Source organism: Fusarium solani (genome assembly GCF_023522795.1).
Source record: "Fusarium solani strain SB1 chromosome Unknown bctg00000006, whole genome shotgun sequence".
Classification (NCBI taxonomy): Eukaryota; Fungi; Ascomycota; class Sordariomycetes; order Hypocreales; family Nectriaceae; genus Fusarium; species Fusarium solani.
Genome location: NW_027072151.1, coordinates 2,249,335 through 2,274,048, shown reverse-complemented (window position 1 = coordinate 2,274,048; position 24,714 = coordinate 2,249,335). Strand labels below are relative to the sequence as shown.

The window sequence follows — 24,714 nt, the reverse complement described above, 5'->3', positions numbered from 1 at the left end:
CTCTCGTTAGCGCATGTACGTGATATGTACCGCCTGCCTCCGGAATCGCCTTTCAAACGATGATCTCGGGATAGTATCATTCGAAATCGTACAGAATTTTTTGTGGTGTTGAAGGATTCACCAATCGTCTAAGCTGATCGCAGTTGCCGGTTGTGTAAGGCATTCAGTCACCCAAACAGAGCAGGTGGTAACTGAGGAAGGTTGGTAGCGTGCCTTCCCCCTCCTCAGTCCTCAGCCTCCACCCCACTAGCTTTCCAGGTTCCCTGAGCTCCGACTCCGTCCTCCGCCATCACTTTCATCATCATCGCCAGTTCATACTTGGACGTCTATTTTCGCAGTCTCCTCCCTGTCTCCGTATTTTCTTGACACTTCTTTTACGCCTACCGCCGATTTTCGTAAAGCTCTGCGATCGCCACGGCCTTGGGTCCGCCAACAGCCGCCAACAGCCGCCGAGAGTTGCACCGGCGCAGTCCTCATCGCCTGCTCTTCCTCCCAGCCTCTCGATAGCAGCCTAGGCTAGTTCAACCAACACTTGGCTTCACCAACCTCGAGACCGTTTCCCCGGGGCCATGATCAGCGCGCTGGCCTAAGGTTTCTTGCGCGATTGTTCTGCTTACGGGCTCTCTCGTCGCATCGACCCAAGGCGGTTCTCATCTCGCGACCTCGATTCCACCCAGAATCTCCTCCGAATCGCGACTTCGTGTCCGGCCAACCGAACGCATACATACGACCGAACTTTCCTCGTGCCGACTCCTGCTAGCTTCTCATCCCATCATGGCGAACCCAGTACTCAATTTCATCACCTTCAACCAAGACCACAGCTGTCTTGCTGTCGGTAGGTCTTGCGCCTGACTGGTCTGCGCTTTATGGTCCAACTAACTTGGGATTTCTCTCGTCGACAGGCACCTCCAAAGGGTTTCGCATATATCATACAGATCCTTTCTCGCGCATTTTTAGCAGCGATGAGAACAATATCTCCATTATCGAGATGCTCTTCTCAACCTCTCTTGTTGCGCTCGTCCTCTCTCCTCGGCATCTAATTATACAGAACACCAAGGTATGTGCCTTGGATGCCCATCTTAGACAACATAGCTGATATGTCCCTCAGAGGGCCTCTGTTATTTGCGAGCTCACTTTCCCTTCTGCTGTTCTGGCTGTCCGATTAAACCGAAAACGCCTTGCCGTCGTCCTCGAGGAAGAGATCTATCTGTACGATATTAGCAACATGAGCCTTCTGCATACCATCGCCACGTCGCCCAACCCAACCGCCATATGCGCCTTGTCGCCTTCTTCCGAGAACTGTTTCATCGCTTATCCGCTACCGAAACCTCGGGAGGATCCCGATGCGCGCCGACCTGCTCACGCTCCTCCACAGTCGACCTACGTCTCCCCTACGTCGGGCGAAGTCCTCGTCTTTGATACCGTTGCGCTGAAGGCTGTTAATGTCATCGAGGCTCACCGTTCGCCGCTGTGCTCTATTTGTCTCAATAATGAGGGAACCCTGCTTGCCACGGCTAGTGAGACGGGGACTATTATTCGTGTGTTCTCAGTGCCCAAGGGCCAGAAGCTCTACCAGTTCCGACGCGGCACCTATCCTTCCACCATATACAGCATGTCCTTCAACCTCAGCTCTACTCTCCTCTGTGTATCCTCAACCTCAGATACAATTCACATTTTCCGCCTCGGGGCACCCCCTGGAAACACGACACCAGCAGGTGCGCCCATCGAACCTCTTGGATCTCAACGACAGGACCGCTGGTCACGGGCACGGAGTTATGATGACCCCGAGTCTCCAGGTAATAGTACGGCAGACTCGTCTAAGAACGAGTCGGTCGATCTGATAGGGCCTGGAAATAACGGATCAGGCAGCAGCAATTCTGGGCATCGAAGGCAGAGTGGCTCGTTTAGCAGCATGCTTCGCCGTTCTTCACAGATTATGGGCCGCGGTGTTGCCGGCGTCATGGGATCCTACTTGCCGCAATCCGTCACAGAAATGTGGGAGCCCCTGAGAGACTTTGCTTATATCAAGATCCCCAAGTCTACAGTTGCGCAGGGTCCTACGCGGGTGATGCCTGCCGGACCCTTGCGCAGTGTTGTGGCGATGAGCAGCAGCAGCCCCCAAGTCATGGTTGTCACTAGTGATGGCGGTTTCTACGTCTACAATATTGATATGGAGCATGGTGGAGAGGGCTATTTGGTAAAGCAATTCTCGTAAGTGCCCTCGTGACTTTGACTCCAGTTGTTGGCATGATCTGACTGACATTTCCCCAGCGTCCTGGACGATGAGAACCGCGATGAACGATAGGAGATGGTTTCGCTGCACACCCCTCATTACTGAATGGCAGAATTACCTTTTTTGGCGTTTTTCCCTCTGTGGGGGTGGACTTGGTTGTTTTCAGTCCCCAAGCTCTTCTTTTGGGACAAGGTATCGTCTTCTTAAATACCCTTTACCTGCTATTCCTATTTCTCCTGTTGACCGGTTGGCGAGGAGAGGTGTTTGTGTCTTTTGAGTAGGCGTCACTTCGCATATCAGGCTGGGGAGTTTATACATGTCACAGATAATCAACCAGTAATAGCTCGTCTCGTCCTTCGAAATCAATAATTCAACCATGACAACGGTGTAGTTGTAAAAGCAGGTACATAAACATCGGTCCGTGGCTCTCATAGCCGTCGTGATTCATCAACATTCAAACCCAAATCCCTGAAGACGGCAAAAAAGCACATGAGAAAACAGTCTTCTGTCCTGAACGCCACATACACAAACCTACAGGGGCTTTTTCAGACTCGTTAAACAAAGCGCCCGCGTGTTTCCCAATTTCTGGTTCCTGTTGATCTTTTCCCGTCATTCGTATGCTGATAACGGTGCGTTCATGACACCACAGTGTGTGTAGCCAAGTTCCCCTGGGCGGTAAGCAGCACTCTAAGCAAGCACGCCAGGTGCTTAAACGAGTCCGCGCCCGCTATGATGAGGATAGATATGAAATCGAATATACTGGATGGGTGGCTCAGTCTTCTTGATGCTGGGTCATCCACCGGATCTCCCACTGGATCTAGAGACTCTTTCATAGAAAGCGAAAACAACAAGGCGCCAATGATGCTCCTTTTCACCTGGAGTAGGGGCGATTCATGAGGGCGATTTCTCGCGCAATCTCCCCCCACTCCAATGTTCTCTTGACCTCAGCGTCAGGGTCACCGTCCTGCTGAAGTGCCTCTTCCCACTTCAAGAGCTCGTAGGCGAATCGCAGGTGTGGTTGAATAATTACATTCAGTCGGCGGGCTCGGACAAAGCAATATGCGTGAGGGAACGACATGTTTTTCGCACGCATCACCTCGGCGATGCAGATGGTGGCACTACGGGATACTCCCACCCGACAGTGCACCAAAGTCGCAGTGCCATTTCGTCTTCCTCGGTCTATCGAAATATGGTCAGTATGCCTTTACCCCTGTAGCCGCCCTCAGAACTTACCAATAAACTCGAGGCATCGAGCAAATTCATCCGTCAAGGGATCAATGCCATTGTCCTGAACTCCCTGAACCACGCAGACATTTTCTTCTCCCCATTCTTCCAGGTCACCTTCTCGCCACATAGCCGTTTCACCGACACTCAGAATCTGAGTGATCCCGAGGGCTTTAAGAAGGTCTGGATTGTTTGCGTGGCCCAGATTGCCCAGGTACATGTAGTCAAGAACGCGGCTTGGGAATGACCCATCGAGAGCACCAAACCAGCTCGGCTCATCCCTCGTCAGGTGAGTGATTTCAGTCAAGCTCAACCCGCTACATACAGGGGATTCTCGGAGCAATCTTGGCGTGATGGATGTCAATAGGGCCACATCAGTTGGATAGGCAAAGAAATTGCGTTTCTTGGTCGTGTGAAGTTGTAGCCACGCCTCCGGGACAGGTAGACCAGTGCTATAACTAAAGTATGCAATGCCTAGCATGGTCGACTCGGTATAGCCATCGGCGCAGTGGAGGAGAATCTTTCGAGGTCGAACTTCAAAGGTTGGATAATCATCGGATGGCATAGGGGAGTCTCCTTCCGCGTCGGTCTCGTTAGTATCCCGTTCTGGTTCAGGATAAGTACCATGAGAAAGATGGTATATCCATTTACAGGTCTCAAGAATTCCATCTGTCTCGGAATGAGACCATGTCGGTGGCAATATGCTGCCTGACGAGGGGAAGTCGAGAAAACGATGTTTGCCATCGTCGTCGGGGCTCTCTGCAATGAGCTGAAGTGCCAGGGGGTTCAGACGTCCCAGGTCGCTACACTCGATCAGGATATCAAATGCCTGCTCCTCGGGGCTCCCTTGTTCGGGGGTAGGGCCCATAAATACGTTCTTCGAGATTTCCGAAGCCTCAGTCATGGCCCACATCTCCCGCCTCTCCTGGTTGAAAAAGTCGATGACATTGCCAGTCAAGTGCCCCGATGCGTCGATGGCCACGATCTCAGGGTGGTTTTCCTGGAATTTCGAAAATGGGCTTGTACAGACGAAGGTGTTGTACTCGGGCAAGCAGGCCCCCAGAGCTTCATGCTTCTCCCGCCATCGCTTCTGCGCAGCCGCAATATCCCACGCTATCTTGCGTGTCTTTGCCAAATCTCGACCATAGACAATTATGTCTGACATGACAGCGCTTTTCACCGTCTGAATCTGAAAGTTTCGGACAGAAAAGCCCTCTCGTGGATCCGCCTCGATGAAATCGGGATTGCTACCCATCTGAAGAATCTCATTAGGGGCAATCGCTCCCTTGAGTCGTGCACAGCTGAGGTCGCCATCAGCCTTGACCAGAGTGACGGTTCTGAGGCAGGAAGGCGTCCTTCTCAGAGCACGTCGTCGAGCAGCGAAGAATGACTGCTGAACATGGTTCTGGGGATGGAGACCATGAAACCACGGAAAGACGAGGGAAGGATCGGGCAATGGCTGGCGGGAGGCAATGTCGAGCGCCTCGGCTACCTTGGGTGCATCAAGTTCGAAGACGGAGAGTTCGCCAGACTCAAGTCGGCTCAAGTCATCGAGTGGATATAGGGCCGAGATCTGTCGAAGTCGATCATGAGACGGCGGAGACGGTGGCGGAGTATCTGGCTCATCGGGGCGAGCGGGGCCAGTGGGACAGATGGGGATATGCTTATTCGGAACAGGAACAGAACATGGCGAGGACGAACTGGTGCTGGTTTCGAGGGAGAGGGGCGGGGTGATGGTTGACGAGGGACGATGAGGCGGGATAGGCCGGGCGAGGGCGACGGTAGTCATGTCAGCGACAAAAGAAGAATTATGTTGAATAGGACCCTGATGTGAAGCTGTGTCGGACGGCGTATTTCGTAAAATGTATGGGTAAGATGCAGTGTGATATACAAGAACAGGGCAGTCGGCCAGACACCTTGTCGAGCAGTTGGGTCAGACGATCAAACAGCAGTTGAGGTCGTATTCAAGTCAAGGGTGCAGGAGATTCTCGGCCTCAGCCACAGGATGCTGGATGAGCGAGAGTCAGGGACTTGGATGCAGATCGAGAGATTGCAAGATGGGACGCACACAGCTTATTTCTTGCTGGAGGCGGGCTCTTGTCGCACATGCCTGAACCCAGGAGAACAGAGAAGGCACGAGAAAACCAGCCACAGAGTCCCCGAATGGAATGGGAGCGACAGCAAGGGAGGCAAACGGGAGAGTGTTCCAGAGAGCAGAGCAGGGGAACGGTGCGAGACTGGGCAAATGTATGCTTGTGATGGGTGGTACAAGGAGGTCTTTCCAGGTGCACAATGTCGTGGGCGCCGCAGGAGCAAGGCGAAGAGAGCGAAACTATATCGACCGATGGATGAATCGAGGTTGTCGTGATGCAACAAAGACGACAGGAGCAATGGATGCTTTGATGGCAACAACGGACGAGATCACGAAGCTCTGACGATCGCTGAGGCTTGGCAAAGCGAATCGATCGATTGCCCGACTTGGGAGGAAAGAAATGGGAATTGAGATGGCAACCGACAACGACGAGACGGGAAGCACAAGGATATTGATAGTGGTGACCCAAAAGACGCAGATGATGGCATGGATGAGAAGAGAGAAGATAAGGACGACGGAGGAGGAGGGAGAGGGGAACGGGTCACGGCCGGGAGTCGGGGAGACGAGGTAGCGGCGGAGGGTGTCTGTCGTTCGTGGTGGTGGTGATTTGGTTTTGGCTCTGGTTTCGGCCTCGTTTGGCCTGCCCAGTTTGCGCGTTGGTTGGGCGATTTGGAGATGGCGGACGCAGATGACGGGTGGTGGATGGCAGATGGCGAATGCTGATAAGGGAGGTGGTCCCTTGGTTAGCCAGCGATATACAGTGTCAGCGCCCTCTAGTCGACGGCAGACGCACGTACACGCAAGTACATGCCTCCCAAGGGACGCCCAGCCATTAACGAGCGACGCTCAACCAGAGGACACCAGATACGGCGGCGTTTGGATGGATCATCGACCATGGATCACTCAAGAGAACATGCAATGCGGTGATAGTGGCCGACCAGTGACCTGTGAGCCAACCCCAGTGGTGGCTGATGACCCCGTGCACGGGCCAGTTGGGCGAGACCGGCGCCGGAGGGAAAGCGGGGAAGCGGCGCCGAGTCGATATGCCCATTGGCGGGAGCTTGCATTCAAGAGCGGGGGACCCGCTACAGCGCGCGCCATGCTTAGACGATACTGTGCGCCATCGGACCATTGGGCACTGTACACCGCGCGATGAGATTCTGCCCAGGCGCCTGAGTTTTGGTGCAGCTCATCTCCCTCGGACGGGACCTTGAGCACGTGAGCAATTGCAGTTTCACAACACGGCAGAGCCGTTGGAGCGGCTTACCAGGGTCCTGATCAGTGCACCCGTGGACCAGAAGAAGTGAGGTGATGTTGTATTAATGTGAGGCCAGCTGTGAGGCGAGGTAATGTGAGGTGACGCCTCAGGGAGATGGAGACAGCTCCTACGGGACAAAGTCAAGACAAAGCCGGTGCATTAGCGCGATGCGCTACGGGGGCTCCCATGCCTGCCTTCCCCACTCGACGAATAAACACCAACCGTCTCTTACCAACTGGGGGTTTGATACATGACTCCCAGCGCTTGAGTTGCTCCGTCGTCGCCGAATGCTGATCTTTGTGCGGTTCTGTGCGATGTCTGAGTCTTGTGTCAAATCCCTGTTAACTCAAACTTGCTCATTAGGTAGGAATCACTGTGCTCTAGTGTTGAACTCTGACGGGGATATTCATCCATGGTCGAGTATGTAAGACAGAAGGAGGCTATGTCGAAGCAGACCCCGCAGCAACAGCTACACTATTGTCCCCCGCGCACGCACAGATCATGACAAAGAGTCGGCAAATACTCTTGGGTTAGGTGTGCTAACGTCAGGAGCCGCATCCCAAGATCAAAAACGTCCTGACAATCAGCTGGCTGGACAAGCGCCCTTCTCCAGACTCCCCACCTGAACCCACGGCCCCGGCATCCCACAAGCGTCCCCTTAGTTTAGTAGCGTAACATCACGAACTACCGGCATGTCGTTGCCAGATCGACCTGTCTTGCCAGAGCCAAGTGCGAGTTGCTTGAGACCGATGTCGACCAATCTAGTTAGGCCTACTGTATTTTCTAGTTGAAGGGAGACAATGAGCACCATACCACAGACATGTTCAAAAGGCATGGCCATCTAAAACCAATACATCAACGCCAAGTGCCTCCTTGGTGATGTTGCATCAGCCCCTCACTCCCTTGCAACCAGGTTCAGAAGATCTTGATATCGCTATCTCGTCCAGATCTCACTTGTCAACCTCCACATGTCTTATCAGGGGCTAGCGACCGTAAACAACGACATGTTCTTTCAAAACGAGCTCAACCTCCACTAGAGTAGCCGCGCTAATGGCCGAACCAGTGGGCACAAGACTAAAACGCTTACCCATTCATCCGATACGGAGTAGTTTCATAAAACCTGGCACACCTACGAAGGACGTTGTTTAGCCAATCTCGCAGTCTCAAGATAGGCGAAACAAGGAACAACGAAGAATATGTCTGCTAGTGAATCATTTCTACCAAGTTCTTTATCTTCCAAGTTCTTGTGTGCTGTGTCTATGAGATAGCCCGAGTTTTCTATCAGTTGCTCAGAGCATTCATCCTTGCACGCTTTGTCCCACACCGAGTGTTTCCACACCGAGAAACGCTCGGTGAGCTCTCTGCCACGTGACTTCGCGACAGCTCGCTTCCATCACAAAGCCTTCCGTCACGCCTCACGTCTTCTGCCTAGCCCCAAAATCGTCCATCACCATCACCCACGATACGATCGCTCACCGAGGGCATGCCCCGGTGATCATATCTTGAGCCATCATGAAGTTCAACATCGAGTACGGTCGCTCCGATTTTCCCGTGCTTCCTCTCTTTGCTCACACTTTTTAGTGACTTGCCCGTGCTATTCCCCTACCCCAGGATATATCCAGGTATGACCCAGCTTGTTCGCCCAACTGCATTAGATACTAACTGCCGCAAATCTAGAGCAATATGCGTGAGTTCTTGATGCTTTATAATTCAATTCATCAATGAAGCTAATGATGCCATGCCCCCAGCTACATGTGCGATCTCAAAAGTACTTCATCCTTTCTTTTCATCTCCAAGCCATCAGTCACTAACCTTGTCACTTTCTGATCAGAAACTCTGGATGCTGGGGGTCACTGTGTCCTAGAGATGCCTTCGGGTACTGGCAAAACTGTGTCTCTGTTGTCGCTCATCGTGGCGTATCAGCAGTACATGCCAGAAAAGCGAAAGCTCATCTACTGCTCTCGTATGTCACCTTTCCTCCTCTGCCCTCCTTCTGCTGACATGCGGCTCGATAAGGTACCATGTCTGAGATCGAAAAGGCATTGGTTGAACTCAAGTCTCTCATGAAGTACAGGGCTGAGGAGCTCGGTTACGAGGAAGAGTTTCGTGGCCTTGGTTTGACGAGTCGAAAGAACTTGTGTCTCCACCCATCAGTCAAACGAGAGAAGAGTGGCTCTGTTGTTGATGCTCGCTGCAGAAGCCTTACAGCCGGCTTCGTCAAAGAGAAGAAAGACCGGGGTGAGAATGTGGATGTCTGCGTCTACCACGATGTGCGTTTGCGTCATCTTTCGCCTTCTCTTCCGTTGTACTAATATGACACAGAACCTCGACCTTCTTGAGCCTCACAACCTCATTCCCAACGGTGTCTGGTCCTTTGACGATATCATTCGGTATGGCGAGGAACATAAGCAGTGCCCTTACTTCACTGCGCGGCGCATGGTCAGTACCAGTTAAGACTCGCAAACTTGTGGGCTTGTGCTAAAGATGTCCCAGATGCAATATTGCAACGTTGTCATCTTCTCTTATCACTACCTCCTTGATCCAAAGATCGCCGAAAGAGTGTCGAAGGACTTCTCCAAGGACTGCATTGTGGTTTTCGATGAAGCTCACAACATCGACAACGTCTGCATCGAGTCCCTAAGCACAGACATTACGGAAGATTCGTTGCGCAAAGCGACTCGTGGTGCCCAAAATCTGGAGAATCGGATAGCGCAGATGCGCGACACAGATCAGGAGCAGCTACAGAACGAATATCAGAAGCTCGTGCAGGGGCTTCGTGATGCGGACGAAGCCCGTCAAGAAGACGCCTTCATGGCAAACCCTGGTAAGCTTCACCTTGCGTGCAAATTCTCCGGCCAACGCATGTTTATCATATCGTAGCCCTTCCTGCAGATCTGCTCCAAGAAGCTGTGCCAGGAAATATCAGGAGAGCTGAGCACTTCGTCGCCTTCCTCAAGAGATTCATCGAATACTTGAAGGTAGTTTCCCACCTCATTCCACTGCAAAATGGGAGTTAACCCTGTAATAGACACGGATGAAGGTTCGCCAGGTTATTTCGGAAACACCACCGTCCTTCCTAGCTCATCTAAAGGAGCATACCTTCATCGAGAAGAAGCCTCTCCGGTTCTGTGCAGAGCGACTTACATCGCTGGTAAGGACCCTCGAGCTTACCAATATCGAGGATTACCAGCCACTTCAAGAGGTCGCAACGTTTGCGACTTTGGTGTCTACCTATGAGAAAGGTTTCCTTCTCATTCTCGAGCCCTACGAATCGGACACAGCCGAAGTCCCGAACCCCATTCTTCATTTCACCTGCCTTGATGCTGCTATCGCTATTCGGCCTGTGTTTGAGAGATTCTACTCGGTCATTATAACATCTGGTACTATCTCGCCGCTTGAGATCTACCCCAAGATGCTTGACTTTTCCACAGTCATCCAAGAGTCATACAGCATGACCCTTGCACGGAGGTCTTTCTTGCCTATGATTGTCACCAGAGGTAGTGATCAGGCATCCGTATCGACAAGTTTCCAGGTCCGAAACGAGCCCAGCGTGGTGAGAAACTACGGTAACTTGTTGACCGAGTTCGCCAAGATCACACCTGATGGCATGGTTGTCTTCTTCCCCTCGTATCTCTACATGGAATCCATCATCAGCATGTGGCAAGGAATGGGTATCCTTGACGAGGTGTGGAAGTACAAACTCATTCTAGTTGAGACACCCGACGCCCAGGAGACTTCGCTCGCTTTGGAGACGTATCGGACCGCGTGTTGCAACGGCAGAGGAGCCGTTTTGCTTTGCGTCGCGCGTGGCAAGGTCTCAGAAGGTATCGATTTCGACCATCAATATGGTCGTACCGTGTTGTGTATTGGAGTTCCCTTCCAGTACACCGAGTCACGAATCCTCAAGGCCAGACTGCAATTCCTACGAGAAACATATCGCATCAAGGAGAATGACTTCCTGTCCTTCGACGCCATGCGACACGCAGCACAGTGCCTGGGCAGAGTCTTGCGTGGCAAGGATGACTACGGTATCATGGTTCTCGCCGATCGCCGATTCCAGAAGAAACGAAGTCAACTCCCCAAGTGGATCAACCAAGGCCTTCAAGAGGCGGACGTCAACCTGAGCACCGACATGGCCGTCAGCAGTGCGAGACGATTCTTGAGAACCATGGCACAGCCTTTCCGGGCTAAGGACCAGGAAGGCATCAGCACCTGGGGATATAAGGACCTGATGGAGCACAAGGAGAAGATGGATCTGGAGAGGATCAAGGAACTTGAGGAAGCTGCACAAAAGCCCCAGCCGGCTGCACCTATCAACCAATACGAGTATGACGACGAGGAGCTCGATCAAGACATGATGGAGATGGATGGTTTCTAGATTTTTCATTCGTTTGGGTCGAAAATATCAGGATAGAATTAGGGGGACCAAAATTGTGCAAAATTGTAACATAGTATTAGAATAATCGAGCGCTCCATTGCTGCCATCTATGGGTGTCCTCTATGCTGTATCTCTGCCCAAACTCAGAAGTCTAACTAAATCCATTAAGTTGCTTTGTTTTAAAAGAGAACCAGAACGCCAATTGCCCGATCCTCCCACGCCTTGCTAGATAAAAAGAAAGTCAACAGTCTCACCAGCCTCACGAATACGCCATCTTATTTCACCAACAGTCTCTTCGCAGCCTTGACGGCCCTCAGAGCAGGGAGAGTGTGAGCCCGGCCCGGCTCCCTCCCAATTTCGATACAAAGCATGCGGATAAAGTCATGGTTCGTCCAGTAACTTGTGTGTGCACTGAGCATGTTTAGGTACTGGATCTCGAGGGGGCCTCCCCCAGAGCGGAGGTACCAGTCTATTTGCCCATTATCGTTGAGCAGGAAGGCTTTCTTCTCGGCAATCTCTTCTCGCGTAAAGTCGTGAACCTCGAGCTCAAGCTGGGAGGGGAGACGAATGGTTGACGGCCGCTCTGGCTCTGGGGCGAGCGGGTTTGGGGCAGGGGCCATGCCTGGCACGACGTTCCGCATAGCTGCGCCGACTGACTTCCACAGGGAGCCCGCTATGCTCGGAACGTAGGCTGGCTTGAGGCTCGCCGCGTAGATGGGATCAACGGCACCATTGAGGAAGTACGCGATGGGGTCCTCCTTGGCGAGGATATTGTAGATATTGTCGACAGCCAGGCAGCCAAAGGTGCCAGCTTCGCCGACAACATCTTTGGCCACGACGTCGCTCGAGTCAGCCCCGGGCTTCATTCGTCCATGCCGAGGCATGAGCGTGCCACGCTCAAGAAGCAGGAAGAACCCAGCCGGGCTGCCTGCCAGGAAGAGGTTCCTGGTGTCGAATTCGAAGAAACGTGTCTCGGGTTCCTTGCAGGATAAGTCAAGTCTGGGTACAGAGGTCGGCTGATTTGACAGAATCTCGAGAGCCATGGCGCTTCCCAGCGAGTGTCCGATGAGATGGACGCGCCCGTTCTCGGCAAAGCCTGGGTTGTTGCGACACCAGAGTCGATAGACACGGTTTGCCTCAGACACGAGAGCCTTAATCATCTTTCCCTTATGATGGGACATGTAGAAGGGGATATCGAACATGACATCCGATATCATGCTGCGAACAGCAGGAATGGTATCAGGCTCGATGTCCTTGAGCCCAAAGCCCTCGGGGGTATAGTCTGCCTTGTCTTCCTCCCTCATTGGCCCTCCATCCTCCAACGAGAGACCCATCCTCCAGTTCAGGGGAAGAATCATGAGGCCATTTTGGTCCGCACGGAGTACCTGCTTGACGACAGGGCTCTGTAGTTCAATGTTAACAGCACGACGGAAGCCATTGATAGCATGAGTGAAGTGGAAGCTCTCCACCCTCTCCGCGAATTTCTGGCCGATGCCATGGGCAACAAGAATCAAGTCAGTAACTTGCCCTTTCTCTTTGTCTGCCTTGCATGCGGAGCACACGTCCTGGCCACTGCTCTCATGTGATTCATCGGCTGCCGATACGCCCGGTCTGTTCGGGGTCTGCTTCTTGTGATGAAGTCGCTCCCAGGCTGCTCTGTTGAAGCCTCGGACAACAGGGACACCAACAGTCACGCCCTTCATAATCTTCAACACGGGTCGTCTTCCATAATATGCCGATGGCTTCAGGCTTGGCTTCATGAGGAACGCTTCGGTGGCATTCTTGTATATGACGTGATAGTTGGAGAAAGGCCGTGCTGGGGGCTGAAACTCTCCTGAGGCTCTTCTATCGACAGCAGCTGGGCCAATGGATCCTTCGGCTGCCGCTTCGCCACGAAAACAGCGAGCAGCGCAGAACGGATCAGTTGGGATGGCTGGCTCAGGGAAACCAACTTCATCAGCAGAGCCTATTTCAGACTCTTTGGGCCAGAGCCTGTGGGACACCTTTTCCTCGCCCAATGGGCCAACATCGATGGCACATCGTAGTTCATCGCTCCAAGTTTCCGTCCATGGTCGAAGTTCATGGTAGCCGGCCTCCAATTGGTTCGCCACAATCGGTGGGATCGGAAGCATTGTGTCCCTATGTCAAGTCAGCGAGAGTCTTCTTGAATGTTATAAATCCATACCTATAAAACCATGTTGCCCGAGCTACAACAGCGACGTCGTTGACAGGAGACCAATAAATCGGCTTCATCTGGAGAGAGGGCAACGAAACCATGTGTAGTCTTGATACCCCGACCGCAACTTCAGCAACGCTGGGTCGATAGTTTTCCGCCGCTGGCTTGTCAGCGGTTTTTGCTGCTTGAGAAACATCATCCACTTCATTTGTCGTCTCAGTCTGATCTCGGGGCTGGCCAACGTCCCGCAATACACCAGCGGCTTGAGCAAACGGGACAGAACCAGGCTCGGATTGTGTTTCTGGGCTGCCTACTCGTACAAAGGGCTTCCCTGATATTCCATCATCCAAGCCTGGCGGTCGAGCAACAGTTGGACTGCCGACGGGCGTCTGGGAGCGAGGGGTCCGGTTCTTGGCTTGTGACAATGAGAGGGATCTGGCTCTGAGATTGGTTTCGCCAACGGTAGATCGACGTTTCGTGCTACGAGACTCTGTCGGAGTCTTCGAGATCCTAGCAATAGGATGGCTCGCATTGGTTGTAGAAGAAGATCCTGGACGACTGGAGGGTATATCCGCTGAGGATGGCCGAGGCTCGATCGCACTGCTTGCCTGCTCTTTCAGGCGACCAAGCCCAAGAACAATCTGCTGGGTCACTTCATCAACACTCAAGGCAGGGTTATTCCTTCTAGCCAAAGAGCAAAAGGTTGCTTCAAGCTCTTCCGATACATCAAGCACCAGCTCGGAACAACAGGCAGGCACCGGAGTGTTGGGTATGACATTGCCAGCTGGCACAGTGACATCCTGGGGTTGGTAGCCTCCATGATGTCTTTCCCAGTGTTTTGTCGTCAATGCTTGAACAAGCGAGGCCAGTTTATTCGCACCGAATTGAAACGGCCGACCCTGGTCCTTCCACGCATCCTGGTGAGCTCGCCGGTCGTTCTCAGACATGAGACTCAGCCAAGCTTTCTCGAGGGCATTATTGTCACCCCTCGAAAAGGGCCGCACCTGACCCTTGCTCGTCTTCGCATCGGTACTAATGGTCGAGGATGTTGAGAGGGGGTCGTCGATGGGAATAAGGGACGAGTAAAAGAATTGTGCCTCGACGAGTGGTACATCGTCTTCTCGTCGGATGCGGGCAACGGGAGCCAGTCGGCACTTGGCGCCGTATGTATGGTTGTCGCATGCCATGATGGCGGTCGCTGGGAGTATAGCTCAGACGGGTAAGCCAGGAGCTGCACGACAGCAAAAACTGGCTGCAGGGTCTCGATCGCAGCGTCGGGGTCAGGTTGGGCCTCTCGGGGCTGGCGTATGCGGCGTAGAATTCGACTGGGCCATAGAGGGAAGGCAGCACAAAGACTCGTGGCTTGCCGTCCACGCAGTCAGATGGTGAGCAAGGGGAGGGGAGGGAAAAGAATGCCAACGGAAGAAGGGCACGGAAAGTGGACGGCGGTAGACGGAAGCCTGAGGCTTGGTGGTTCACCGACCTCCGGTCAAGCCTGGGCTCGATGACGTGGGGATGTGCTGGACAGTCTATCTGCCTTAATATTGTGGGTCCCTGCCAGGTACTTTAGCTAAGACGACATGTATCTTCTCGCCTATCTTGACAGCAGCCTCTACCTGAAACGAGCCTCCAAGAACATCCCCGATACCTTCATCAATGGATCCTATCAAAGCTCCTCCTAACTAACGCGCTGCCTAGTAACATCACATGCATGATGCCCTGCTGCCACGTAGGTCAGGCATGGATGTCACTAACTTAGCTTCAGAGATTGCCCGCAAATAGGGACTCAAGATACTTGGTCGAGACGGGACACTTCACGCTCCAAGACAATGATGCCCAACAACAACTCGAGGTCGCGGTAATTCTAAAATCGTATTTCGTTCAAGAACAGCCGGAAAAACTCTACCAAGGAATGGCCCGGCCGTGCAGCTGAAAGGTGACATGACCATAGTTGTAGCTTCACAACAATGGGCACATTTTCATTACCATCTAATTTCCCGGGCCTGTGATTCCAGGCGGACAATTCTCGCTTCCCTTGTGATTCGCAGATCTTTTCCCGAGGCATGAATCTTGTAGTCTGTTGTTGGACACTCACATATCTGCATTGACGTTTCATTCCCTACCCAGCCCTCCCCTCAATGTCCCTTTGTAAGACATATGGTAAGGAAGCATTAGCAATGCCATCCCCAGATGCCGATTCAACCCGTGCCTGAAATAACAGCCCCACGATTCGCGCGCGGTTACTTCGAGGGAGGTGCATATCTTGATGGCTGAGCTGAAACCGGAAAACCAGGATGTCGCGATTCGCCAAACAGCGGGAAGCTGCACAGATCCGCATCTTGAATGCTCGTCCCCATATTTAAGCGTAGAACCTTGTCATTATCTTGCTTCTAGATGTATCGTATCTCGTCGCACGATCCAACCGGAGAGGCCCTCTCAGCGGGTAGGCAATCGGCATGTTGTAGTATCGTTGGCGTCAGCAAGGGCTGCACTTTGTGAATTACAAAGTATGCTATCCATTGCTCAGACGCAGAGCAGTGTGGGCATCTGGATGGTGTGCCACGGTTGCCGCTCCTGAAGCCGACCCCGATGTCCTTGAAGGAGCTTTCGTATCCTGCCAACAGGAGGCTACTGGAACTGGCATCACTTCACTCAGTACCCCAGACGTACTCCAGCTGGAATCGGCATATAAACTCCCGACTATTCCAACCTTCCAATCGTCTGGATGCATTCCTATATCATCCTCAGTCAGCGAACCTAGACGCCCAACAAAACAAGCCAGAACTCGACGGGTTAGTCTGGGTACCTTGAAGTCTCTCTGGAAAATGCTGGCGGTTTCTCTCCATATAACGTAAAGCATTCAACAGATGCCGAGAGAAAGTGTCATGTCCGTCGCGGTGATTGGATATCCTGCCGCCCAAGGCAATGGAACACACAATGCGGTCGCAAATATTCCAGATACAGATGGCCACGGTTCGAAAAGATCGCCACGATAATCAAGATGAGAAACCCTATAGGGGCTGAAAATGTTGGTCGAAGTGTCCAGCCAAACTCGATAACGGCCACGACCAAAAGACCGTCAAGAACTCCTGATGGTGACTCTCCGAGTGTGAGGCGGGACACTGGCTAGTCTCTCTGCCTACACGACACGCCGATTACTCGAATCAGATGGTCCTGGTTGGTTTACTAGACCCAGTCCTGTAAAACCTGGGTTTTGGAGGTTTAGGGTACCGATGTCGAATCGTTTTGAGCAACCATCTTCCATATGCCTGGCCAGTCCGTCAGTACCCATACAAGAGATTGTCGCAAAACGAGGGTGAACTTACCGCCTAAGTGTATCCTTGCGAGCAAAAAGACGCCCGCAGTAGTCGCACTTGTGGTTACGCTCCTTCATGTGAACACTCTGGTGGTGTCGTTGTAGATCGGTTTTCCGCACAAACTTCTTCGTACATCCATCAACGGTGCATGGAAACGGGTACTCCCGTTTCTCGTCGTGAGTTTCCAGATGTGACTTGTAGTTGTAGCTGCGACTGAAGAACTTTCCACAACCCTTGACCTCGCACTGAAAGTTTGCTTCCTCCTTTGAGGTATGTTTCCGTGTAGGTCTCTTCACCTTGTTGGTTTTCAACATGCGCCTGTCCTGGCCAAGATCGGGTATTTGGGCTTGTGCGCTCTGGTAAAACTGAGACACGTCGTAGTCCTGCTTTGGCCAGCTTGTTGCAGCCCCCGCACTCAAGTCCGACTGGAGGTTCGGGGCGAAAGGTGTTCCGTCTGTATGATAGGCCGCACTAGCTGGTCCGGGGGCTGAGTAGGACGGTGATTCAAAGCCTTGGCAATAGCTGCTAACGGAGCCTTCCATCCTGAATCTGGGGTTAGATGGATCCTGCAAGTATCCGAATGGAGGCCTAGAAGCTATCGCTGGTCCTCGGTCAGAGTGGCTACTCGAGGGTGGGAGAGGGTGGTGAACTGCGGGATTTCGTGTTGTCGGCATGTAGGCTTCGTGGGTTTGATACGGAGTGGGAAGGCAGGTTTCGTAGGCCGCAAAGGTGTTAAACTCGGAACCCAGAGCATCAGATTCCACCGAACTAGAAGGCGTCGACGAGGTTGCCGTCACAAGGCCGTCCGGGGTGACCCAAGCGGTACTACTGTGATCCATGGGAGGCGGTGATAGAAGCTGAGTGTTTGGGCCTGAGAGCCAACGAGGGTTGAAGCAAGGTGAAGCTGAATCGGGAGATGATTCCAACTCGTTTGTTGAAACGACTGGTTGGAGTGGGGAGTGATAGCCAGGCGCCGGTCCCTCTGAGAGTCGTGAAGTGTCAGAACTCGAGGAACCAAGCTCAAGGAACTGGCGATGATGCGATGCTGGGGAGTTTGATGTCGAGGGAGGTGTAAGGTACATGTTGATGTTGTTGGATGACGCGGGGCTGTGTTAGAAGCCGTGGGCTGGCCAGGGTCTTGAGAGCCATACACCTTCTGCAAGCAAGCAACGGAACGGAGCCCTGGAAAGCAACAAGGCCGCGGATGGCAGTGGGCTATTGCGAAGAGGGGAGTTTCATCGACCAAGCTGGGAACCCCATGATGGGGTAGCAGTTGGATAAATATTTCGATTCACGGTCAAGACGGGGGAGTCAAGAACAAGAGACGGCCAACACAACAGAGGGTGGCAACAGAAGAAGAGATCAGCCAGAGAGAGAGACCGAGCGAGCGAGCGAGTAAGGTAGGTAGATAGGTAGTCTGTGTACTGTCTGTCCAGTACTGTACAGGGAATGTCGATTACGGAGCCTCCCGTTTAACGACGCAAGCCGCCTTCGATGAATTAAACACAGCACAGGTACAGGCGAGCATGGTCGAAGGAAGGATCAGGCTCCGCCTGCATGGGGGTTGAGGAAACAGGCAAGTCGGTGGTGGGGAGAGGAGGGTTTGGCGTTCGCGGGCACTAGAGCCACTCACTGGGAAGGTGTCGAGAAGCGGGTGACGGGGCCGGAAAAGAGAGCGAAATGAGACCTAGGCAAGGGTTCCGTTCGCCAACCATGGGGCTGGGCCATCTTGGACTTGATAGATCTCTCGGATGGGTTAAGGGAGATAACGGTGTTGCCAGGGCCGTTTGCTGTCACTCGCCCATCGATTCTGGACGGACTGGGGTGTGCCTGGCCTTGGCTTGACACGATTACGGCCGTTGGATGCCCAGAATAGACTCTGTGTACACCAACCGCCCTGGGTGTGAATGAGCCAAGGTATAAAGGGCCGCATTCCGTCGAGGCAAGGGTTTTCCCTAGAAGGGAAGCACGCACTGCACTGCGCTGCACTGGGGAAAGGGGACGGGGGGGCAGGGATGGGGTCGTATATCGGCAGTATCAAAACATGAGGAATCCAAGGGAAGACGGGGCGGAGCTTGTGCTTAGACTGGGCTTGGATGGTGACGGCGGTTGTGCGTCGAAAGAATCTTCATGGTTCCTGTCGGTCCTGTGAGAGTGATGCCATCGTCCCATAGTGAAGCCGGACCGTTCTCCACCCCCAAGAACCAACACCCTCAAAACCGTCCGAGAGCACGCACTCCCATTGCTTGCGCGCACGCACAGCCCCCCCTTAGGTTTGCATTTGCATGGCCCATGCTCTCTCAGAGTTACCACCACCGTAAGTGTGTGCTGAGAAAGGATGCGTGCCTGACTGTCGGGACCTGTGAGAGGTGGTGACTGCGTCTAAAGCGCGCGTATCGCAAGGATTTCCCTGCCGACAAATCGGCCGACGCTGTGATGGGACGAGAACCAGTTCAAGTCAAGGCCTGCCTCCAAAGGCCCTGGCGTCATGGATTACATCCAGATCCGTCTTGGACCCCCCAGCAAAACGGCTACCATGGCCCGGCCAACCTTGTCCTCCTCAAGAGCGCCCTTCCTTGCGCTGCGCTGCGCAGCACCACGCAGCGAACAAGACTCTTGCGCCATGCCATGTCTGCCAGGAACCACTTGGACCTTGCGCTGGCGGGGTTTTTGGTCCAACAGGCATGCATCGATCAACCCACGGATCGCGGACGAGCTGTCATCGCGGGCAAAATGGCCAGGGGCTTTAAGAGCAGGGAGAACAACGGATCATGTGGTGCAGCTCGTGCGACTCGTGCGAGTCCGGGCCAGTGCAAGCCAGGGCGTGGAAAAAGCCAAGACCAAGGCCGGGCTAGATCCGAAGAGCCGATACGATATTGTACGACGGACATGTTCGAGGCCAAGAAGAAGGCAGAGGAAAAGGGGAGAAGGGGGCCCTGGTCCTACCGGTGAGAGCAGCTTGCGGTTTAGTTCGACAGGGCCGCTACTCCGGTCTGGAGATGTGTGGAGGTCCAGCAAGCAATCCCATCCCTACCAACGGAGTAATTAAGAGTGGAAGCGGGCGAAGCGGGCCAGGAACTTTAGGAGGGGGAGATGTAACACAGAGACAGTGTCGACAAGGTCGCGCGAGTACGGACTTGGGATGCCCTCCAACAAACCGGGACCGAGGGTTGACGAGCTGGGCACGCTGGGTGAGCGGGGAGACGCGTCTGCCCACAGTGCGCGTGCTTCTGCCAGACGTCAAATCAAAGACTTCACCCGTGCCCAGCCTCAATGTTGTCCTGGACAATTGCAAAGATCCATCATAGGCGCTCCTGGATGCAACCCGGAGGGCTTAACTTAGGGAACGGGACGGCTTCAAGCCTCCCGATGCTTACACGCGAATAGCCTCATAGCGTCGGCCCGGTCCTTTCAATCCTTCCTTCGTTTCGCATTGCATTGGATGCCTTGCATGTGTCGGTTGCCGTCTTAGCATCGACGTCTGCAATCTGTCATCGGCGGCGTCCAACACGCAGGGGCTGAGTAACAAACTTGTCATTGACGACACATTGTCTTGATCATGCCACGAGAGATGAGAAACGCGCTTAAACAGACTCAGAGGCGCATCTGGGGCACGGCCGCGTGTTCTGGTCAACTACCTGGCCATCCAGGCGGCTTGCGTCCAGGATATCCACGGAAAAATCGCCCTTCACTAACACACAACTTGGCTGGTCCTTCTTCTTTCTCACTCTCCCGCTTCCACGGCCTCCACTGGTCTACGACCTACGAGGTAAAGTCGCGACCAGTTTGCCCGAGTAGGCAAAGGCCAAGCAAGAAAGGCCCGTCCGAGCGTTCAAGGGTCCCCTTGATGACAGCTTATTAGGCGCACCAGTTTTTGCCGCCGGGGCGCCAGAGTTCCGACAAGAGGCTCACGAAACAGGGTAAATACATTTCTTTCATTCATGGATTGACCCGATGCCCGTCTTCCAGGTTGCTTCGCTAGCTACGCGCCCGCCCCCATTGGCCACGAACCAGGGCAGGGTGGTTGAGCTTAATGCCCCTGGACGGCTCGCGGCTTGTACTCTTCTTCGAGATACTTGACTTCTTCATCTGTGAACCGGACACGGAGCGCCTCAACCGCCTCTTCGATCCGCGCGGGCTTGTTCATGCCCAGGATCGGCCAGCATCCCTTGTGCAGCACCCACGCTGTCGAGAGCACGGCCATGCTGATGCCCTTTTTCTTCGCCAACTGCTCAACGCGTCCCACGACCTCCCCACTGGCCGTTGCGTTCCACGTCGCGGCATGCTTGTCGTTCAAGGCACGGCTGCTCTCGCCTGTACCCCAGGGCCGAGTGAGGAGGCCACGAGCCATGGGAGACCAGGGGATGACGCCCACACCTGTGGCCTTGCAGAAGGGGATCATCTCCCTCTCTTCCTCTCGGTAGACCAGATTGTAAAAGTTCTGCATCGAAATGAACTTGGTCCATCCCTTGAGCTCGGCGATATGCTGCAGTCGGGCGAATTCCCATGCATACATGGAGCTGGCTCCAATGTACCGCACCTTGCCCGACATGACCACGTCGTGCAGAGCTCGCATAATCTCCTCTGGGGGCGTTTCTCGGTCCAGACGATGGATCTGGAGGACGTCTAATGGGTAACATTAGCTAATGTCGTCAGGATAGGGTCTCGTTTGGACTGTGAATAGGGTAATCGTCATGTGCGCAATGATTCCTCGCAGAAGCCGAGGTGCAACCAGACCCAAAATCGCAATTCCCGAGCCCAGAGGACACGAGGTCCCAACACAGAGGCGGCTCTTGACAGTTCAGGTGGGAAAGTCGAGACTCTGACAAGTGGAGCGGGACGAGGGGGGAAAGGTGCACTGGCACAATCACCTCTAGGATTCTTCTATCCCCCCTGTTGCTATCACCTGCAGAGAATTCTGCTTTAGGAATGCCATGGGCCGTGGTGAGAGTGGCAGCCTTTTACGGTTCCACTCGGACCGTCAATGTTGGATCCTGGCCGCTTGCCAGGATTCAATTGCCCACCACATTGGTAGGCTGCTAACAACTCCTGGCGGGATGGTTGACAGCCGTCAAATGGATGGTTCGTCGACGGCCGGAGAGGGGCACATCCGGCTTCACTCACCGATATAGTCTAATCCAAGACGTCTCAAGCTTCCGTCAACAGCATCAAAGATGTGCTTCCTGGAAAGGCCCATCTGGTTCACTGTCGGTCCATCGTTTACAACTGGAACTCTTGTTCCCTCGCCTTCCGCGATGGGGAAGTAGACCTTGCTGAGGATAACCACCTTGCTCCGAGGGATATTGAACTTTTTGAGGGCCTTGCCGATAATCTCCTCGGAAGCGCCGTTGGAGTAGAAATCAGCTGTATCCCAAGTGTTGATCCCCAGGTCATATGCCTTTTTAAGCAGCTCGAGACCTTCTTCCTCGTCAAGGGTCCACGGTGATCCCTCCCACTTGGAACTACCAAAGACCATGCAACCCATGATGATCTTGGAGATCTTGAGACCACTCTCGCCGAGTCTGGCAACAGTCCGTCAGCATTCAGATCCAGTCACCGAAATAGGAAGGTTACCCGCTTTGTGTATTCCATCTTGGTCTGTTGTGATTGCGCCCCTGTCAGTTTGTTGGTTGTCTCGTGGCTTATCCGTAGACGGGCGACATGTGAATGGGAAAGAAAGGTCGCCTCAACTGCGATGCTCTTGGTTTCTATACTTGACTTGCTTCGAAGATGATTAACTAACCAGTTGACTCACAAGGCGCAAGCGCCCCTCATTCCGGTTCCGAGGCCGAAACAAACCCCACAGTGGAATCTATCTCAACCGACTCCGTGATCCGAGATCGTAGGCGGCAATTGATATCGGCTCCCAAGCCTAAATTGTCAAGGGTGAAGCAAAGTATGAGGTCTAGCCATTTAGATTCAATCAGTAGTCAGCCAACTGAGTGGTTCCAACGCTCCTCCACGAGCTCCCTATTGACCAGGGGCTGCCCGGGTCGCGCATCTATATTAATTCTGAGGTATCCGTCCGTGTTTTCATCGCCCATTCAAGTCTTGCATCGGAAAACATGTTGGCCAGTAAATAGGAAGTATGGAGCATCGAGGCACAGCACCTCGAACGCTGTTTCGAGCCTCCCAATCCGAGAAGCAGGCAACTAATAGCAGCAGGCTCACTTGGAGCCTGCTCCATTCCCCAATGTCGTGATTCTTGTGGCTTCATCAAGTCTCAACTGCCTAAACAAATCCCTTGGCGAGAGACCAGAAGTTGTCCATCTTGGTACGAGAAAGAGCCTCCCTCGCCTCTGCGTCTGTCTCGCACACTTTACTCCCCCACTTTCTAAAAGCCCGTGCCTTTTGCTCACCCTCAAAAACCAGTTTGCATTCGTTCATTGACATGTCTTTGAGCTCCCCGTTATCCTTTTCAGCAAGGAGCCAGTCGCGTACAGTCCCCTGCTTTCCATCTTTGTCTCTTGATGGCGCGTTCTCAGTCCAGTCGATACGGTTGAGCATGAGCTTCTTGTACTTTTTGATGCTCCATTCGCCTCCCTCAACAATGACCAGATTGAATTTTGGATGCATGATGCATGTTCCGGTGAGCGCCAGTTGCTCGGCATTGACGCCAATCTTGTATCGGTGCTGCCCATTGGCAAGACTTCCAATCTTGAAGACCAAAATATGGATTCCTTTATCAGCATCCTTCTGCTGGTTTGTAGCCAACTTTTCGTGCTTTTGTTCTTTGGTGAGTTTCCTCTCTTCGTTGGTTTCGACATGCTGTTGGTGGCGCTCTGCAATCTCGCGGTTCACTCGTGCTTCGACGGCCGTTGGATCTTTGACAGCAACTATAAACATGTAAGTATGAGAACAGTGGCCAGAGGGTGGCGATATAGGGATTCAACTTACCATCACCGAGAACTCGCATCAAGTTGCCCTTCTTCACCTTGGGCGGAGGTGCGGGCACTAATCCCAGGCGGATCTTGGCTTGCATTTCCTTCAACTCTGCCATTCGGCGCTGCCGGCGGAGCTTGGCCTGTTCTCTAGATGTCAAGAACATGGGCTTTGCGGCAGGGACATGGCGATCTTGTGGGGGCTCCAGGGCGACTGGATGCTGGATATATTCGGTAATGATGCTATCAGGCGTGTTGAGTTTGAGCTGAGAGGGATCGTCCACTAGGTCGTAATTCGTGCCGGCAACAAGGCCTTCATCCCACCATTCAGCCCCCGAAGGAGCCTCCGTCACAAAATTGCGCTCCACGTCGAGGTCTTCGTCGATACCGGCCTTTCGGGTTTGCTCTGCGATTCTCTTCTTCATCGCCTCGAGGGCAGCCTGCCGACGCAGAGCATTGGCTTGCGCAATATATTTGCCTTTCTGGTTAAAGACTAGCGATCGAGACTGGCGTGCCTTTCCACCACCTGATTGCGACGCAAGGCCAGGGTCGTAATACGGATTCTCGCCGCCTTCTTTGCTCAGAGAGCCGGCCTTGAAGCCATCTTGGCCTCGCGCTTTATCTGATCGCGCGCTCGAGGATGAAGGTGTTGAGTCTTTCGATTTACTGGCAGGCTTCCATGATCCGAGATCCTCCAAGGCTGGGTGGAGGCCAACATTCAGTCCACCTTTCGCTTTGCTTGTTCCGATCGCTGCAGCGACACGAGCCTTGAGTGCAGCCATTCTATCGGCAGCTGACTCCGTCTTTTGCACCCTTGATGAGGCATCGTGGCGCGGCCCAAGGCCGGGGGATTGGCTCTGACGGTCCATGGCTAGGATGTGGTGGTGGTTGACAGACGCTTTGACGCCTCCCCAGCCGTGCGAGGCTTGATCCAGGAAATTCCGTTTGTTCGATCAGTGATTTCTTCAGCAGAAGTCAGATGCAAGCCCAGAAAGCGGCTGATTTGAAGAAAGATGGCGTTGCGTGGAATGTGAGGTTCAGTAGATGATGTAAATGATAGATGGAGTAAGGCGAGACTGGGTCGCGGCGCGATTCACTGCGCATGGATCAGCCTAAAATTCTGCCACTCCGCACCGCCAAAAATTTGTCTTCACG

General features: G+C 53.4%; 9 protein-coding genes across 9 annotated transcripts; 3 read left to right on the top strand and 6 right to left on the bottom strand.

The window, feature by feature from the left end:
- Positions 1-774: 774 nt before the first annotated feature.
- On the top strand, positions 775-2,305 carry MRS44_010421 (uncharacterized protein; the record flags this gene model as incomplete). Its single annotated transcript, XM_065620114.1, has 4 exons — positions 775-835; positions 936-1,057; positions 1,109-2,211; positions 2,272-2,305. The coding sequence occupies 4 exons, from the start codon at positions 775-777 to the stop codon at positions 2,303-2,305; spliced, it is 1,320 nt and encodes a 439-aa protein (XP_065476303.1).
- Positions 2,306-3,104: 799 nt separating this feature from the next.
- On the bottom strand, positions 3,105-5,246 carry MRS44_010420 (uncharacterized protein; the record flags this gene model as incomplete). The annotated part of the gene is made up of 2 exons (XM_046284607.2): positions 3,105-3,412; positions 3,467-5,246. The coding sequence occupies 2 exons, from the start codon at positions 5,244-5,246 to the stop codon at positions 3,105-3,107; spliced, it is 2,088 nt and encodes a 695-aa protein (XP_046128553.1).
- A 543-nt stretch (positions 5,247-5,789) lies between these two features.
- Positions 5,790-6,445, bottom strand: MRS44_010419 (uncharacterized protein; the record flags this gene model as incomplete). The annotated part of the gene is made up of 2 exons (XM_065620113.1): positions 5,790-6,287; positions 6,347-6,445. 2 exons carry the CDS (start codon positions 6,443-6,445, stop codon positions 5,790-5,792), a joined length of 597 nt encoding a protein of 198 aa, XP_065476302.1.
- Positions 6,446-8,319: 1,874 nt separating this feature from the next.
- MRS44_010418 (uncharacterized protein) lies at positions 8,320-11,185 on the top strand (the record flags this gene model as incomplete). The annotated part of the gene is made up of 10 exons (XM_046277192.2): positions 8,320-8,336; positions 8,389-8,429; positions 8,485-8,494; positions 8,556-8,575; positions 8,639-8,770; positions 8,824-9,077; positions 9,130-9,246; positions 9,301-9,631; positions 9,688-9,785; positions 9,836-11,185. 10 exons carry the CDS (start codon positions 8,320-8,322, stop codon positions 11,183-11,185), a joined length of 2,370 nt encoding a protein of 789 aa, XP_046128555.1.
- Positions 11,186-11,460: 275 nt separating this feature from the next.
- Positions 11,461-14,548, bottom strand: MRS44_010417 (uncharacterized protein; the record flags this gene model as incomplete). Its single annotated transcript, XM_046271369.2, has 2 exons — positions 11,461-13,324; positions 13,371-14,548. 2 exons carry the CDS (start codon positions 14,546-14,548, stop codon positions 11,461-11,463), a joined length of 3,042 nt encoding a protein of 1,013 aa, XP_046128556.2.
- A 1,952-nt stretch (positions 14,549-16,500) lies between these two features.
- Positions 16,501-17,760, bottom strand: MRS44_010416 (uncharacterized protein; the record flags this gene model as incomplete). The annotated part of the gene is made up of 2 exons (XM_046284608.2): positions 16,501-16,630; positions 16,688-17,760. The coding sequence occupies 2 exons, from the start codon at positions 17,758-17,760 to the stop codon at positions 16,501-16,503; spliced, it is 1,203 nt and encodes a 400-aa protein (XP_046128557.1).
- Positions 17,761-19,114: 1,354 nt separating this feature from the next.
- Positions 19,115-19,630, top strand: MRS44_010415 (uncharacterized protein; the record flags this gene model as incomplete). Its single annotated transcript, XM_046274130.2, has 1 exon — positions 19,115-19,630. One exon carries the CDS (start codon positions 19,115-19,117, stop codon positions 19,628-19,630), a length of 516 nt encoding a protein of 171 aa, XP_046128558.2.
- Positions 19,631-20,708: 1,078 nt separating this feature from the next.
- On the bottom strand, positions 20,709-22,453 carry MRS44_010414 (uncharacterized protein; the record flags this gene model as incomplete). Its single annotated transcript, XM_065620112.1, has 3 exons — positions 20,709-21,304; positions 21,803-22,200; positions 22,434-22,453. 3 exons carry the CDS (start codon positions 22,451-22,453, stop codon positions 20,709-20,711), a joined length of 1,014 nt encoding a protein of 337 aa, XP_065476301.1.
- Positions 22,454-22,909: 456 nt separating this feature from the next.
- MRS44_010413 (uncharacterized protein) lies at positions 22,910-24,428 on the bottom strand (the record flags this gene model as incomplete). Its single annotated transcript, XM_046271365.2, has 2 exons — positions 22,910-23,514; positions 23,576-24,428. The coding sequence occupies 2 exons, from the start codon at positions 24,426-24,428 to the stop codon at positions 22,910-22,912; spliced, it is 1,458 nt and encodes a 485-aa protein (XP_046128560.2).
- Positions 24,429-24,714: the final 286 nt, after the last annotated feature.